Source organism: Ambystoma mexicanum, chromosome 6p, assembly GCF_040938575.1.
Source record: "Ambystoma mexicanum isolate Mex_15411 chromosome 6p, UKY_AmexF1_1, whole genome shotgun sequence".
Taxonomy (NCBI): domain Eukaryota; kingdom Metazoa; phylum Chordata; class Amphibia; order Caudata; family Ambystomatidae; genus Ambystoma; species Ambystoma mexicanum.
Window position 1 is genome coordinate 384,176,322 of NC_090935.1, and position 16,324 is coordinate 384,192,645.

A 16,324-nucleotide genomic window follows, 5' to 3' on the forward strand; every position below is an offset into this window, starting at 1 on the left:
AACCATAGGGTGGAGCCGTGACTGACTGCCTCATATCTAGGAAGAAGGAAACAGGTTCTGCAGAACCGCCTGACCAAACTCAGCATTGCGCCTGGAGCTGGTGTCCAGGGAATAGTGCAGCAGAAAGACAACGGAGTGGCCAAAGTAGTTGCCCTGCTGATGACATTCCCAAGAAGCATGTCACTGAAACGCGACTGCCACGGACTTAGCCCTAGCCGCATGGACATGAATCCCCTCCAGGACGGGCTTGCCCATGGCCATAAAAGCCTCTGAAATGACCTGAACCATTCAACGGCAGACAGAAGCCTTGGAAGCCTGAGAGCCGTGGGATTATCCCTCAAAAGTCGCAAACAATGCCTCAAACTTCTTTAAGGATTTCATCCGAGAGGGATAAAACCTGAGGACACTCTTTAGGTCCAAGGAATGAAGGCCGTCTCTGCCTCTGAAGGCAGATTCGGGAAGAACACCGGCAGACAGATCTCTTGATTGAGATGAAACAGAGTCCACCATAGGCAAGATGTTTGGGTGAGTGTACAAGATGACCCTGTGGTGAAACGTGGTGAAGGGCTTGCACAAAGACAACGCCTGCAGCTCGCTGACCCTGCAGGCAGAGGCGAGGGCTAACAACAAACCAATTTTTAGCGTTACCAGCCGGATGTCCACGGAGGCCATCAGCTCGAAAGGTTTGTGCTGCAAAGCTGCAAGAACCACATTGAAGTCCCAGACCGGATGCAGCCTATGCACCGGTGGAAAAAGCCTAGAAACCCCTTGTGGTGGGCCTTAACCACCGGGTTGGCAGCCGAAAAAACACACTCAGCAGAATTCTTGTAAACCCCAATGGTCCCCAAATAAGTGCGGCAAGTATCCACCTGCACTCCTCCAGAGCGAGCCTGGTGCGCTGAAAAGGTCAGTACGTCAACCAGAGGACAGTATCCAGACCCTTGTCACTAGCCCAATGGCAAAAACTAGTCCATTTTCTCTTATACTGGGACCGAGTAGAGGGCCTCCTGGCCTGTTGAAGTCCGATTTGTCATCCGAAAATTGAGCATGCTGAAGCCTTAGCTGGTCAGGAACCAGACAGTCAGTGCCAGCCTGGATGGGGTCCGGGACAAAAATGTTAGAGAAAGGAGAAGAGATAGAGTATTTTATCTAAACTGATTATTGCAAATAGGCATTTCACTATTTCTCCTATATCGAGTGTAGCGAACAGTAATAGTTACACATGAGCACATTTTTGTGAGGAGACCCCATGCGGCCCTCATAGCCACTTTAACTATTGGGGTTTTCTAAACTTTCTACACCTCTTTCCCTTGTTTTCTTTTTAGATTTTATCATCAGTAACTTTTGGTTCTCGTTACTATTTTCTATGTTAACTTTGTCAAATGTGTGTGCCCATGGCACAAAATGTTTGCAAAAAGCAAAAATATCACCCCCTTTAACTAAAATATTTGCTTGGCTGTCTGCCTTTTCGTCTGGCACCTAATGCAAATGATTTGATCATTAGTTCTATTTAAATTATTGGTTGAACCAATTAGGCTCCAAACAATATAGCCACTTTGGTTGTCAACCCCTTGGTAGCAGCAATCCTTTTCTTGTTTAAATTTGTGTATTTGCCCTATTATGCTACCTGTCCACTAGGGCAATCAAACCCATTTTGTTCCGTGTTTCATGCGAGTAGATGGGGACATGCAGGTACACATCCTTATGGTCTAGGGAACACATCCAGTCCCCCTGCACACAGAGACTCTGCTATGTGCGCAGGAGTAATCCTCTTGAAGCGTTCGAGCGGTAAAGACAGATTGAGAAATGACAGGTCCAGAACTACCCTCAGGACAGCCTGGTTGTTCCCGGGACCAGAAAAATCCCGAAGTAGAAACCAGAGCCCCTACCTGACTGAAGAACCGGTTCCACCACCTGCATCTCCAAGAGCGAAAGGACCTCCCGTAAAAAAGGCGGGGACCTGATCCAACGAAGAGGTGAGCTGTGTTCCCCGACCATGATGTCACTGTTTCTTGGTGTCAGAGGCAGGAGCAGAGGAGGGGGAGCGGAAAAACCTGTGACTTGTCCTCTGCTGCTTCCTACTGTTGTCGCTGTAAGGCCTCCGCATAATGCGGTCCCGCAACCCCTTGAAGCCCGTGAAAGCACAGGGTTGGAATTCAGTCCTGTCTTGAGAATGAGGGAAGAACTTCTGCCCTGGCTTTGTCAGGATGGCCAAGGACTTGACGTCTCAGTGGAGGTTTTCTTCTTTGTCATCTCGTCAATGGTTGACAAATGAAAGAGCTCCACATCCGCCAAAGGCAGATTTAGGATTCGTTCTTGCACGTCAGAAGAAAACTTAGTGGCATGGATCCACGCCGTCCTTCTCATCTCAACCCCCGGCACCGCCCTCTACTGGCTGTGTCGATGTGGGAGACCGAACACTACATGAGGTCCTGCGCAACAGCCCAGGCATCTGCCAGACCGGCCTTGAAGGAGGCTAGCGTCTCGAGAGAGGTGTCAGGCAGAAATTCCCCGATCTCCCGTCATAGCTTCTCGTTGGCCGCGGCTAAAAGGGCATCCTGATAAGGCATAACAGTGTTTTCTCAAAGACTCCTGGACCTTGTCTTCCTTGGAAAGACAACTGGGGGTGGCTCTTGAGGAGGACAAAGACGATGGTTTAGAATACAAGGAGGCTGCAGCCACCACAGAAAAATGTGGCTGAGGATGGGAGGCCGGTGCAGACTGTGTAGAGGCTTCTAGCAGAGTCGACTCAGAGCAGCGCCTCCTAGTGGCACAGCATTTCAGAATGAAAGCTACGCTGGAGATAGAATCTCATATACGAGTAATCCTTGAGGGGAAGGAATCCATTAGAATTGTTCATTACTTTTCTAAAAGTAATGAAACATTACCCTCCTTTCTCACTCTATGCCTCGGCAACTGGTTCGATCGCTGCCTTTTATAGCAGGGTCTTAAATTCCTCCAAGAGAATTGGGTCTGGGGATAAAAACCTCCTTAGGCTTTCATATGAAAGGTAGGCAGCACCCAGATGTCGCCACCTGTTGCACTGAGGTATTGAAGTAATATCTTACTAAGCTGAACATGCTTCAGTATCGAGTCAAACAAGTTTCGGAGTGGTTGCTGAAGCTGAGTTAGTCTAAGATTGGGACTTTTGCTAATTTCTTTCTCTTTCTGGATTTGTGAAACTTTTTTGTACTCCTCTGGCTGTCGAAAAACTGTCTCTAACCCTCTGAAGAAACTGCAGGAATGGTCCGAACCACTGCCTCCAGAGAAGGTTGATCTAACGGAAGGCTTGTTAGTTGTTGCACTACTGGCCTAATGACTTGATCTTAGCTTTCTTAAACTTTTACAAGGATGTGTCAGTCTGACATGTCTAGCGGTTTTGTCTGTAAAGCCTGACATTCGCATTCATGTGCGTCACCTTACAACTGTGTTTGTTCCCAGAGCTCTGACCACACAATCGGCTGTACCCATATCTGTCTGAAGAGCTTAAAATGCTGCCTCCCTGCTGTCTTCCACCAAGTCCCTTAAACCATTGCAAACCTCCTCTTCTTGGAGGTTTGCTGCTGCCTCTGAACTGACCTTGCAGAGGCAGTGTTAATACTTAGCAAGGCACATGAAGATTTAACTTCCTTAAGGACCACGCAATTGGCCCAAAAAATCATCTTTCCTGGGACATCCATATTTTTTGCTCGGTCTGGTGGAAGGGTATGCAAGATTGACCCCTTTCATCCCAGCTGAGGCAGGCTGCAGTACCAACCGTTACTGGTTCCAGTGCGTCTACAAATACGGTGGGTCCGTCGATGCCGGTTTGTATTTTCTTGCTAAAATCATGGCTACCCATCGGTGCCAAGCAAGGTGTTCGCCACAGGCACCAAATGAAACTGGTGACTGTTTCTTTAGGGAGAAACCCAACCAAGTGGTGGAGAGGGATTAAGGAGGTATTGCTCCACCTATGACTACTTGGACATTAGATCTTTTCAGTAACATTTTTTTGCAAACTTGAGAAACTTTTGGAACTTTGACAGATGGCCAAGAAGTGTTAACATCAGGGAGAACTGTTTTCCACGGATAAGCATTGGATCTGAAACAAGGAGGCATTGCAGGAAGCTCGGAAAGATCGGTGTGAACAACTCTGAAGGAGCAGACTCTGCCTAGTTTTTCTTTTATGTGGCAGGGCCATATTATGGGATAGGTTTGGACAGAGGACCATTTTTGTTATTTTGTCTATTGGCAAGCACCTTAGTAGAGTTTGTTAAAAACTCCCATTTTAGCAATAGGGATCGACAGGCATTTTCTTTTAAGTTAAATAAAACCCTTTAGATAACATGTCCTCTGTTCAGTCCTTTTCTTCTGGCTTTCCACAGTGCATAGACTAATGGGATACCCAATCCTCTATATCGTGGTCTTACCCTCACAAACCACACAACATAAAATTGATGTTCAGTGATTGGCATCTGCTTTCCACAGTCTTATAGGGCTTTAGCCTAACTTAGGGGGACACATGATGTAGGTCCAAAAGGATTACAGTGACTTACAAAAAAGGCAGCGTCTGATATTTGCAATAAAAAGAGCTGCGGTTAGAGTGCCGATGTGGCTCTGTATATGTAGTGAAAACATCCGTTCTGGTGCAGGAGGTGTCACTGACGCTATGATACAATGGACAGAGCCGTGTGATGCCACTCGATGGTTGTGAAAAGGATTTCCAAGTAAAAGTGATATTTCAAAACCTTGAGAATCAGTGGGAGGAAGGTTATACATTAGAAATTAATTCTTAGATCTCATTCAACTGTCAGGAAGGATGGACAAATAAAGGTAAGCAGTCACTTTTGGGAAGTATAGTTAATAAACATCAGACTTACCAGCTGGTGTAGATTCACTTTCACTGTTGTGTCGTGAGCTGGTAGACTCAGAGTTCAAACTTAGTGTGCTGGGTATGGAAGATAGTTCACTGTACATCTGTTCAATATCATCAGGAACTACTGGCCAAGGATGCCTCCGACTGTGTCTTACTGCATCCCAATTATGATGTTTAAGAATATCACAACCTTGCTTTGTTTTTGATAGTATACCAAGCACATAAACGCAGGTCCTAGAACAATTAAAAATGTTATTATGATTGGTAAAGTAAGTCCTACTTGATGCTGTACATTACACACACACACACACACACACACACACACACACACACACACACACAAATTGTGTTGGTAGAGAAGATGTCACATACTAGATTTGATAGGCAAGTATTCTTTTGCCATTCATTAACTTTACTGATTGGTTGTCTGAAGGCTAGTTGTGGAGATTCCCCGACTACTTCACAGAGCCCTTAATCTTCATGGAAGATGGCTTCTAACTGGCTTTTAGTGATCTTACGCATTAGCTGGTGTGCTAGGGAAGCATGAAGAAAGTATGATCATAACACCAGGTTTAGTGTATTGAAGGAGTTTTTTTCTAGGTATTACAGTCTGTCTATGCTTCAGTCTATACACAACATCAAATAGCGCTTGCTTGGCACACTGCGAGTTATAGAACAAATTGCATACCTTTGGTAATGTCCTTGCTAATGGAGTAGTCCTTCTCCCCACAGATTCCCTATCTTAGAACTATTGTTCTTGTAAATTGTAAATTCTAAAAATGCTATGCAAACAAAATATAACAAGAGATGGAGAGAAGATGTTGGCATGTGTTTGCCTATGCCTTAGACTGGGAAAGGAGGACGTAGGGGAAGAAGAATATGTACCAATACGTTCCCCAGTGTTTTCATTGAGAAGAGAAATATTGACCCTTGTTGCGAGTAACATGAGGGTCTGTTGAAATAAGCATTTTTCTAGAATTCTTCAGAAATCACTCTATGCGAGAGTGCCACGATACAAACTGTACCGAGGACAGATGAGGGAGAGAACCTCTGGAGTGAGGGTGAGCTAGGGAAGTGCTGCAGCAGAATAAAATGTGTTCAGCACACAAATGAAACCAACAATTTGTTTGCTCCATTTTGCCCGAAGATGCTTGCTTGAATGCAGGAGGGGTAGTGAACATATTTCAGATTTGAATCCCATGAATGATCTTACATCAGTGAGCCTATGTCAGTGAGGCTTCTTGATAGACACTGATGAAAGTCCACATGCTGGACACTGTAGCTATGCCCATGTTTGGGTTTCACAGATGTGAGGATATGCACAGTTTTGCCAAAGAAATGATCAGGTCCATTGTAGACTATTGGTCAGCTAGAGACAAACAAGTTACTTACCAACTGGTAACGTTCTTTCGACTAGATGTTCCTCCAATGTATTCCACATCTTTGACATGTAATGTCCACAGCTGTGCACTTCGGAATATTTTTTTGGCAGAGGGCGTCCTACGTCGATGACGTGTCAATGTCCCTCAAAGGCCTCTGTTGAGGGCAACGTCACCGGACGGTATATAAAATAGGATGCACGGCGCCCGTAGCCTCAGTTTAAGTTTTTTCCCCCCAGAACGTGTGGCACCAGTAGCATGCCTGCTTGACTGCACATAGTCTTGCTGAAATTTAAGCTGCAATAGCATAGGAAATTCTCCAGAGGAGCATGCTGGGAGGGCGATGTGGAATACGTTGGAGGAACATCCAGTCGAAAGAAGGTTACCAGTTGGTAAGTAACTTGTTCTTCAAATGGATTGTGTCCTCCAACTTATTCCACATCTTTGACAGACTCCCAAAGCAGTACCAGAAAATGGAGGAGGGAAAAGAATTTAGAGTGCCCAAACAGATTGCAGAAAAAAGAACCGCCTTACCAAAGGCCTTATCCTGACCATGGATCGGATCCAGGGAGTAATGTTTAACAAAGGTGTGGAGCGAAGCCCATGTAGTGGCATCACAAATATTCCTAATAGGAACACCCTGCTGGAGAGAGGTGGAAGTAGCCATGCCCCTAGTGTAATGAGCTCGCAGCCCTTCAGGAGGGTCCTTATCCGCCAATCGGTAACACTCTGTAATGGTGAGGATAATCCACCTGGACAAGGTCTGTTTTGTAACAGCCTGGCCAATCGGTGTCCAGCATATCCTACAAAGAGTTGATTGTCCACTCTGACCCTGGACATCCTAGAAATGTAAAAGCTCAGAGCTCTCCTCGGATCCAAACGATGGAGTCGCTCCTCTTCCTTACCAGGAGGAGGAGGAGGATAGAAAGATGGGAGAACCACCTTCTGACTAAAATGAAATTCAGATACTACCTTAGGTAGAAAGGAAGGACGTACCCGCAGTACCACCCTGTCCTTGTGGAACACAGTAAAGGGTGGCTTAGAGTAAAGTGCCTGCAATTCACTCACTCGGAAGTAACCACAACCAAGAACAGAGTCTTAAAGGCCAAAATCTCAAAGGACAAGAGTGTAAAGGTTCAAACGGAACACCCATGAGAAATTTCAAAACCAAATTTAAATCCCAAACCGGCACCTGGAAAGGAGACGGCGGGAACACATTAGTCAGTCCTTTAAGAAATTGACAAATCAAAGAAATCTTAAAATAAGAACATTCTTCAGACGAGCGATTAAAGATAGACAGCGCCGCTAGGTAACCTTCAATGGTACCCACTTGAAGGCCCCTGTGGGCCAATGAAAGTAAGAAAGACAAAACAATAGGAATGGAGCACTGAAAAGGATCAACGTTGTGCCCTCTGCACCAGTCGCAGAACTTAGGCCAACGGCAACAGTTCAGGGATTTTGTTGCAGGCCGCCTGGCCGAAAGCAACACCTCCATCACGTCATGTGGGAGGTCCCAACCCTTATACCTCAATCTTTCAGATATGAAGCATGAAGGTTGAGTCTCTTGACCTCTGGATGGAGAACTTGACCCCCATCCCCCACCGCTCCCCTGAGAGCAGTTCCTCTAGGTAGGGAAGACGGCGTGGAGGGCAGATGGACATTTCTAGAAGGTCCAGGTACCACACTCTCCTGGCCCAATCCGGAGCAATGAGGATCATGTGGGAACCGAACCTCTGTAACCTCTGCAAAACTTGAGTAATGATGTGGACTGGAGGAAACGCTTACAGCAGCGGGAATGAGCAATCCACTAGGAACAGGTGTCCTAAGGCTCCTCTCGGAGGAAATTCCCTTGAGCATAATCTCTCCCACTTCCGGTTGAGACTGGTAGCGAAGAGATCCACCTGTGGGGTTCCCCAAAGGTCGAAGATCTCCTGAAGGACTTTTCTGAGCAAACTCCCACTCGTGAGAGATCGTGCTGTGGCTGCTCAGAGCATCCGCCACCGCATTTTCGTCTCTGGCCAGATGAACTGACGATATCGAAATTCCCTGCTGGATAGCCCAGAACCAGAGCTGCATTGCCTCTCTGCACAACGGGAGTGACCATACACCCCCTTTTTTGTTGAGGTAATGCATGGCCATTGTGTTGTCCGTCATGATCAGGACACTTTTCCCCCACACAGACAGCAGAAAAGCCTTAAGGGCCAGCCTGATGGCCCTGAGCTCTAACAGGTTGATGTGGAGTTTGGACTCCGACGGAGACCAACGACCGCTGGCGGTCAAGTCCTGTGAGGGAAGCATCCATCACTACAGTCACCTTCAGCCATGGTTGCCAAAACGGCTCCCCCTACATCAGGTTCCCCTCATTAGCCCGCCACAGAAGACCCTGGGAGACCGAGAGTGGAATTTTAACGGGGTCCGACACCTTGCCTGAGAACTGCGACCACTGCATCTTGAGGACCCATTGCAGGGATCTCATCCTCAGCCGAGCCTCTGGCACCAGAAAAATGCAGGATGCCATGAGGCTGAGCGACCTTAAGAATTTGAAAGCCGGGAGACTCTGGGCATGTTGAAACTTGTCCGCCATCTGCACAATGTGATGAGCCCTCGCCTTGGGAGGCGAGCACTTCCCCAAGGACGTGTCTAACACAGCCGGATGTACTGGAGCTGTTGAGAAGGTGTCAGATGCGACTTCTTAAAATTGAGGGAGAAGCCCAGCCTGTGGAGGGAGCGGCAGGTGAGACCGAGGTGATCCAATGCTTGCTCGGGAGAGCGCGCCCGTATCAGCTAGTTGTCCAGGTAGGGGTAGACGCGAATCCCCCCCTTGCCTGAGGTACGCTGCCACCACCACCATTAGCTTGCCGAAGACCCGTGGGGCGGAGATCAATCGAAACAGCAGGACTCAAAACTGAAAGTGCGAGTCTCCAGCCGCAAACCTCAGGTACTTTCTGTGCTTGGGAAGAATCGGCACGTGAAAGTAAGCATCCTGTAGGTTCAGAGATACCAACCAATCCTGAAGTTGAAGGGCTGTAAGGACTTGAGAAAGAGTAACCATCTTGAACTTGTCCTTCCTGAGAAGTTTGTTCAACCAACTCAAGTCAAGGATGGGTCTCAACCCCCCCCCCCCATCTTTCTTTGGCATAAAAAAATAAGGGGAATACCATCACTTGTTCCTCTCCGCTACAGGCACTAGCTATATGGCGCCATTCTACAGCAGGGTTAACATTTCCTGAACAAGGAGCGGATCTGGAAGCTGCAAAGAGTTTCCCTGGTGGATTGTCGTGTGGCCGCTGAAGGAAGAGACGGCAGTAGTCATGGGCTATTGTGTCCAGAACCCACGCATCCGAAGTAATGGCTCACCACTCTTCGAGATGCTGAGCTAGCCTGCCCCCAACCGGCGAACCATGGGACATGGCCTAATGACTGTTTTGTAGCAGTTGCAGCAGTGTGTGAAGGCAAAGAGGAAGCAGCCTGAGCGGCGTTGGCACCTCTATTTCCCTGACCACCAAGTGGACTTTTTTGCTGGCCCTTTGACTGGCGGCCCCTCTAGTTCTACCAAAGGAGGAGTAGTAACGAAAAGAACCTCCTCTCCACTGCTGTCCCCTAGGACGAAAAGGCAGAGGTTGACGCACAGCTGTGCTTAAAGATTTTGCCGCAGCTTTCGAGGTCTGCAACCTTACAAGGCTCTTGTCAGCCGTGTTGCCAAACAAATGTGCGCCATCAAAGGGCATGTTGAGAAGACGGGCTTGCACAAAAGGAGCAAAACCAGACTTCCGCAACCACGCAAATCTGCCTATAATGGTGCTCGCAGCCATAGACCGGCTAACACCATCGGCCGTATTCAAACCCGACTGAAGAGATTCGCACATGGCATCCTTGCCGTCTTGCACGAGAGCAAGGAACCCATCCCTTTCTTCCCCCTCGGGAATATGCTCAGCCACAAAAGAAACAGTTCCACAGTGTGTGGGAGAACCTTGCTAAGGCACAAGTGTATTTGGCTGATTTCAATGCCATGCTCCCCGCAGAAAATACCTTCCGAGCCCAACCGTTGAAGCGTGTGTCGCCCCATCAGGAGGCATAGTAGGGTACGCCGTCTGCCTCGAGGTGGCCGTAGCCGCCTGAACCACCAAACTCTCGGGAGTGGGGTGCGTGGATAAATAGCTGGGGTCTCTAACAGAAGGGCAGTACTTTTTTGTCAATGATTTTTAACAGCCGGAAGACATTCCGGTGACTGCCAAGCAGCTGCCACCCTTTTCTGTAAGGTGAAATGAAACGGTAACAGCGGGTCAGAGGACAGACCATGATCTAAAATATCTGTTAGATTATCCTGCAAAAAGTCTTCAGGAGGACTGGACCAGCCCAGATACTCGAGACCCTAGCCATGAGTCACCTGTACGAAGACTCAGCATGAGCCCCAGGCTCAGGCCTGCCAAATCCCACTTCCGGAGAAGTGTCCAACCCACTCCACTGGCATTATGAAGGGTTTGCCTCAACTCCTCCAACTGACTGTCTCCAGAAAAGACAGGAGCCACGCTCAACAGGGTCCTCAAATTCAGACCTTTCTTCCTCTTCATAAATGTCGTCCAGAGGGAGTTGAAACCCTGGCATGGGGACAGAAGAGTGCCTGGAGTCCAAAACAGGCTTCAGACTTCGTCGTAGCCTTCCTTGAAGGATCCAACAAATCAGGGTACTCCAATGGCAAATTGCAGGCAAAAATAACCGAAAGTGTCGACAGCGCAAAAGGCTTTGGCGTTGACACTGGTGCAGACGGCACCATGGGCTGATAAAATGGCAAAGCGTTAACACCCGAGTCGGACAGACATGGTGCCGAACGAGTCGACGCCGGCTTCGAGCCCTTAGCAGGTTGCACCAGTCTCACTGGAGACGAGGACCGAGACCTGGAAGCACGTCTCTTGTGACTATCCGAAGCCTTGTCCGAACAGGACCTCCAAGGTTCCCGATGCGAGTTGCATCGCAGACCCGAGCCTGAAGGCGTGCGAGCCACGGTACAAGACCGTTCCTTGCCGTCTTTGTTAGAAGGCTCGACCGGAACCGTGCCCTGCTATTGAAATATCACCAACATCTGCTCCTTAAAGGCAGCCAATTCCTCCGGAGTCGAGTACTTTGTCGGGCATGCCACTTTCCTCGCGGCACCATCCTCCAAGGAGGGCGGAGAAGGCGACTGCAATTCTGAGAACGTTGTGACGAGGAATAGCGGGAACCTATCCACGCCTGAGAACCTCGGGCCTCCTCCCGATACGGAGAGTCGCCTCTTGAATTGTCGGTGGACACCCCTTTGGTTTTCAACTTATAAGCACAGGAATTACTGGGCTTAGAACCCCTACCTACCTGGAGCTTCTCCTTACGCTCCTGCAAGGCCTTGTCAGTCAGCGACTGGAATTTCGAACAGTCGTCGGTGTTGTGACTCTCGCCCAAGCAGCACAAACAAATGCGATGCGGGTCGGTGATCGAGATTTTCAACTTGCAGTCCCGGCAGGTCTTGAAGCCAGACCGCGGAGTCAGAGGGGTCGAAGAAAAAGACATCTCAACGATGAAACACACGAGGCGCGCCAAGTTCTCAAAGCAAACACGTTTGCGGAAAAACGGAACTGAGGCTACGGGCCCCATGCGTCCTATTTAGAACATCCAGTGACATCGCCCTCGACGGAGGCCTTCAAGGGACATCGACCCGACGTCATCTACGAAGGACGCCCTCTGTTGAAAAAGTTTCTGAAGTGCACAGCTCTGGACATTATATATATTACATGTCAAAGATGTGGACTACATTGGAGGACACAATCCATTCGAAATATGTTATACTTGGTATGCTAATGACTGCGGAGTACTAACAACTGTCTCTTGTGTGCAAGAGAATGAACAACATCAGAGAGAAACTGTTGCCCATGTCCATATGACATGCTACACTTGCTATGCTATGCAATGATTTGCCATGTAATGTTTTCTTTTTGAGTTCACACGCTCAATTAGACATGCTTGATTGAATACACATGCTTGATAGTTTGCATTATGACAACCGGGATGAGCTATATATATCCTGCTTTTTACATGACTTGCTATGCATCATTTAGAGAAATGTTTCCAGGTTATTCGAATGAATGCACCACGTTTTGTCACCATTGCAGTGCTTGCAGTCATCAACTTAGGAATCTACCTATGTATGGAATGCTATAGCTTGTTTAGTATCCATGCTATTGAAAGTACTCACTCTCCACAATATCAATAAACTCAGAATAAAGGACACATCCCAGTAGGGAATGAGACCACGAGAGTTGATTGCGAGTTTGTCAAAGATTTATATGATATTCAGCATCCAGAGAACTCTGCTGCCTTGAGAGCGCTCTGGCAAACAATACAGATACAATATGTTTATAAGTGTTACAGCGTCATCAGTGATGAGTTCTAGACAGGCTACAAGTTACAGTTTCATTGGTTAGAAAGGAGGTGCACATATAGTTCTTTGCGGGCCGGCTCCACAGGATTGGCTGATGACTTGGCGGGAGGTTGCACATCACATGATTTAGCTGGGCCGGTCCGTGCGTGGTGAAGGTAAGGCCAGGTCGGAGAGGCGGCTGGTCCTCACTAGCTAATCTATACACTTACTCTGGACATGAAAATAAACAATGAGCATCAATATACCTTTGAATACATCTTAGAGGCCTATAAATTGCACATACATAATGGCATTGTCTTACATTGTGTCATTGATAAGGAGAAGGGTGTGGGGGTCTTGCCTTCTGCGATAACCTGGGGACTGGGCTGGTCTGGCACATCAGGGCGAGGGGGTGGAATGGAGTGACATGTTAGTTTAGGACAGGATATACTGTGGCAGGGGTCTGGGTTTATTGGGGGCACACTGGGGTGGTCAGCACAGCGGGGACACACTTCAGTTACATCAAGAGAATACCTTAGGAGGGCACAGGGTTACGCAAGCAGTAATTTTCCAACTGTGAGGGTGAAAGGTGCAGGAGCAAGTTTGTGGAGATGGATGAGCTAGAAGTCGTGGTTCGGACCAGTTCACATACAGGACAGTGACCTCAGAGGAAGAGTGAGAAGATAGTTTTAATTGTAGCAGTAAGCTACAGCGCATCCGTGAGAAGGGGATTTGGGACAGGCAAAAAAGGTGGCGACGTTTAGTGCTCTCTGTGCGCGGCGCTGCTGATGGGAGAGGAGACTTCGTAGTGCTGAATTGCGGCCTAGTCCAAAGATGGAGTCGAGAGCACACACAATGGAATCCAAGTGTGTCTTACAATAGACCCCACCTCTGCTTCTGCCGAGGCCTTATTCCTCATGGCAGCAGAAGGGTGATGGAGGCGTACCCCACTAGTGCAAGAGCAAGCGGTTCATTGTTTATGGGGCGGGGGGTAATTCGCCCCTTTCTTCCTTACACTATGTATCATGGTAGATTGCCAAAGGTTTGCCTTTTCTTAACAGAACACTACCGATAGTGTGAGACTATGCTTTTTCATTGGTATCACTGTCCCAGTATCACTACTGCACTATGTTAGTATGATTATGCCTGAATAGCTAGCTACACGACTTGCTCGTTTCTTATCCATGTTTTGAATTACATCTGTCATGTTACTTCCCACACTACTTGTCTAGTATTACTATCTTAGAATGGATTAGCATGCTAAGAAAGGACAGTTTGTTAGTCTGCATGTATCTATGATAGTTTATCGTGGGCTAATCCATTCATTCATTCTAGCATCCATTTCGTATGAATTATAGTTTGTTTTGATAATAGATCGACATTTTCTGAAATCTAATCAGATATATTTAGCTTGTTATTTTGTAGAATGCACATTGTAGTGTGTTTCTAGGCGCTATTGTGTTTTTGACCATCATGAATCTGGCTCATGCTGAGCGCGGAGAGAGAATTATGTTCGCAGACTGACACAGTGGAAGCGATGTTTCCATAATAAAAATGACTCTTGGCAGACTGTCATATATAGCCTTCACTGCGAAAACAACCTTGGCTGGCTGCGCAGAAATGCTCGTTTTAGTTTTGCATGAGACTGTCTCGATGTGCAAAGAGACAGGAATGTTCTGTTCTTAGAATAGAATAGAGTACATGTCATGTCACCGTGAACTAGTACAGTATACGATTATGCTATGCTGGCTGAAATTATGTATGCATGCACGTAGGTTGACATGAAATGTTTTATGTGTCATTGCTTTGTATACCAATAGGTTGCTTTTCTGTTGCTAGCTAGAGGGAGGCTGTCTCACAGCTGGTTGAGAGAGAAGGGAGGTAGTCTCACAGGGTTGAGATTAGTAAAGCGCTCATTGCAAGAGAGTGATTGCTTTTGCTTGGCTTGTTAGTGACTAGTGATGTATTCTTCTGATTACGAATCCTATGTCTTGTGATCTCTCCGTCTCTTGTTATATTCTGTTTCCATAGCATAGCATGTTTTAGAATTTACAGAGGGATGACCACGGCCGTTTTGAAAACAGAGGGAAAGAAAGCAGAGTCGAAGAACAAGTTGAAGAGTTCAGTGAGGTGAGAGGCCATAAAAGGGGCAATAAGCTTGACTAGCTGAGGAGCAAGAGTGTCTGATGGGGCACAAGAGGAGTTAGCCTTCATCAGCAGAGATAGCACTTTGTCAATATTAGTTTGACTAAAGTGGGAGATAGAGGATGATGGTAGAGTAGGCGGAGTGTAAAATGTAGGAGGAGGGAATGGGAGGAAGGCCAGGAGAGAGTCTGGAAATGTTTGCAGAGAAGTTTTCACCTAGGTCATTAACTGTGAGAGTGGCGTTGATAATCATAGACATAGGAGGAGTGAGCTTTGGGTGCCCCATCACCAGCAAGGATGGTTGGAATGAGAGTCAATGAGGGTTAGGAAGAATTCTCTTTACGCTCAAACAAGAGTGGACTTGAGAGTCTTCAGGGTAGAGAGGTAGAGTTGGGGGGTCCTCATGCAAGTGGGTACGCCGCCATTTGCACAGTAGCCAGCAGATGCCTGTGTGGAGAGCGTATGAATGGTTAGTAAAGCAAAAAGGCTTTACTTGCCTCCAAACGTCAGAACAGGTTCATAACAACAGTAAACAATTGGGGATGGAGGGATCTATAGATGTGTATGAATGGAAAGCAGCAAAAATAAAATCTTTCCCAACATGAGTGAACACAATAAAAATTGCATGACTGCCATGGATTTAAAAACAACATTTAGTCCAACATGAATCAGGCTTTTGCCGTTGACAGTAAGAAAAATATACATACCCCCTAATAGAAAGAACCTCACAATGCTGGGCAAGTGCTATAATATCAGGAATCACGTTCTCCTCTTGAAGTAAGTTAATACCCCAGTTTGATGATCCAATATTACCCTGCAAACAAAATGCAAAAGATTATTTGGAAAGAAGAGCTTCACATCTCTGAATTTTAAAGGGCATTGTTTTAAAGTGGCAAGTTAATTATTCAGAGTAGAAACAGTTACTTAACTCTTGTTCTTTCTGATGGATGTTCCACTGACTTATTTCTCATCTAGAATATCCATCTCCCGGCGCGGCTGCTTGTTGAACACTACTGCCGCCAGGGGGGCGCAGCGCGGCTCTGTGCCGGACATGACGTCATGGGCAGTATATATATTGAGGTGCCGCACCCCTAGTTCCTTTTTTCCGTGCAGCCTGCTTGCTTCAGGAACTCTTTGTTTAAAGTTATTATTCTTCTGGTTTCGCGCCATGCCGAATATGTCAAAATCCCTAGGTTTAAAACCCTGCGTCGACTTTGGGCGTCAGTTTTAGATCCTCAAAGGATATGTCTGAATTTCCTTGGAGAGCACAACTGCAGGTCGTGCCAGTCAATGCACCCGGTGAAGATGGCTTTTCAAAATCAGACCAGTAGACCGATTCTGAGAGGGCCCCACCTATTTATTCAGGTGAACTTACGTTTAGGCAAACTATCTGCATAGTGTGGATGAGCAGCAAGGCTTAGACTTAGGAGGGGATTACGGTAACCACACACAGAGCACCAATACCACTACTACCAGTTAGTCAGTATTTATAAAAAATATAGTTATTTATTTAGGCCTTAGAACAATAATCTTATCATTGGAAAATAACAGGTAAGT

General features: G+C 47.0%; 1 protein-coding gene across 2 annotated transcripts in view; it reads right to left on the minus strand.

Annotated features, from left to right (window-relative positions):
* Positions 1–16,324, minus strand: part of RICTOR (RPTOR independent companion of MTOR complex 2) — a 1,615,046-nt gene that overhangs the window by 431,431 nt on the left and 1,167,291 nt on the right. For both annotated transcript variants that reach the window (XM_069627164.1, XM_069627163.1), the window contains exons 29-30: positions 15,475–15,581; positions 4,860–5,089 (exon numbers count right to left, since the gene is read on the minus strand). In XM_069627164.1, coding sequence (XP_069483265.1) covers positions 4,860–5,089; positions 15,475–15,581 — 337 coding nt within the window. The remainder of the gene's footprint in view (positions 1–4,859; positions 5,090–15,474; positions 15,582–16,324) is intronic.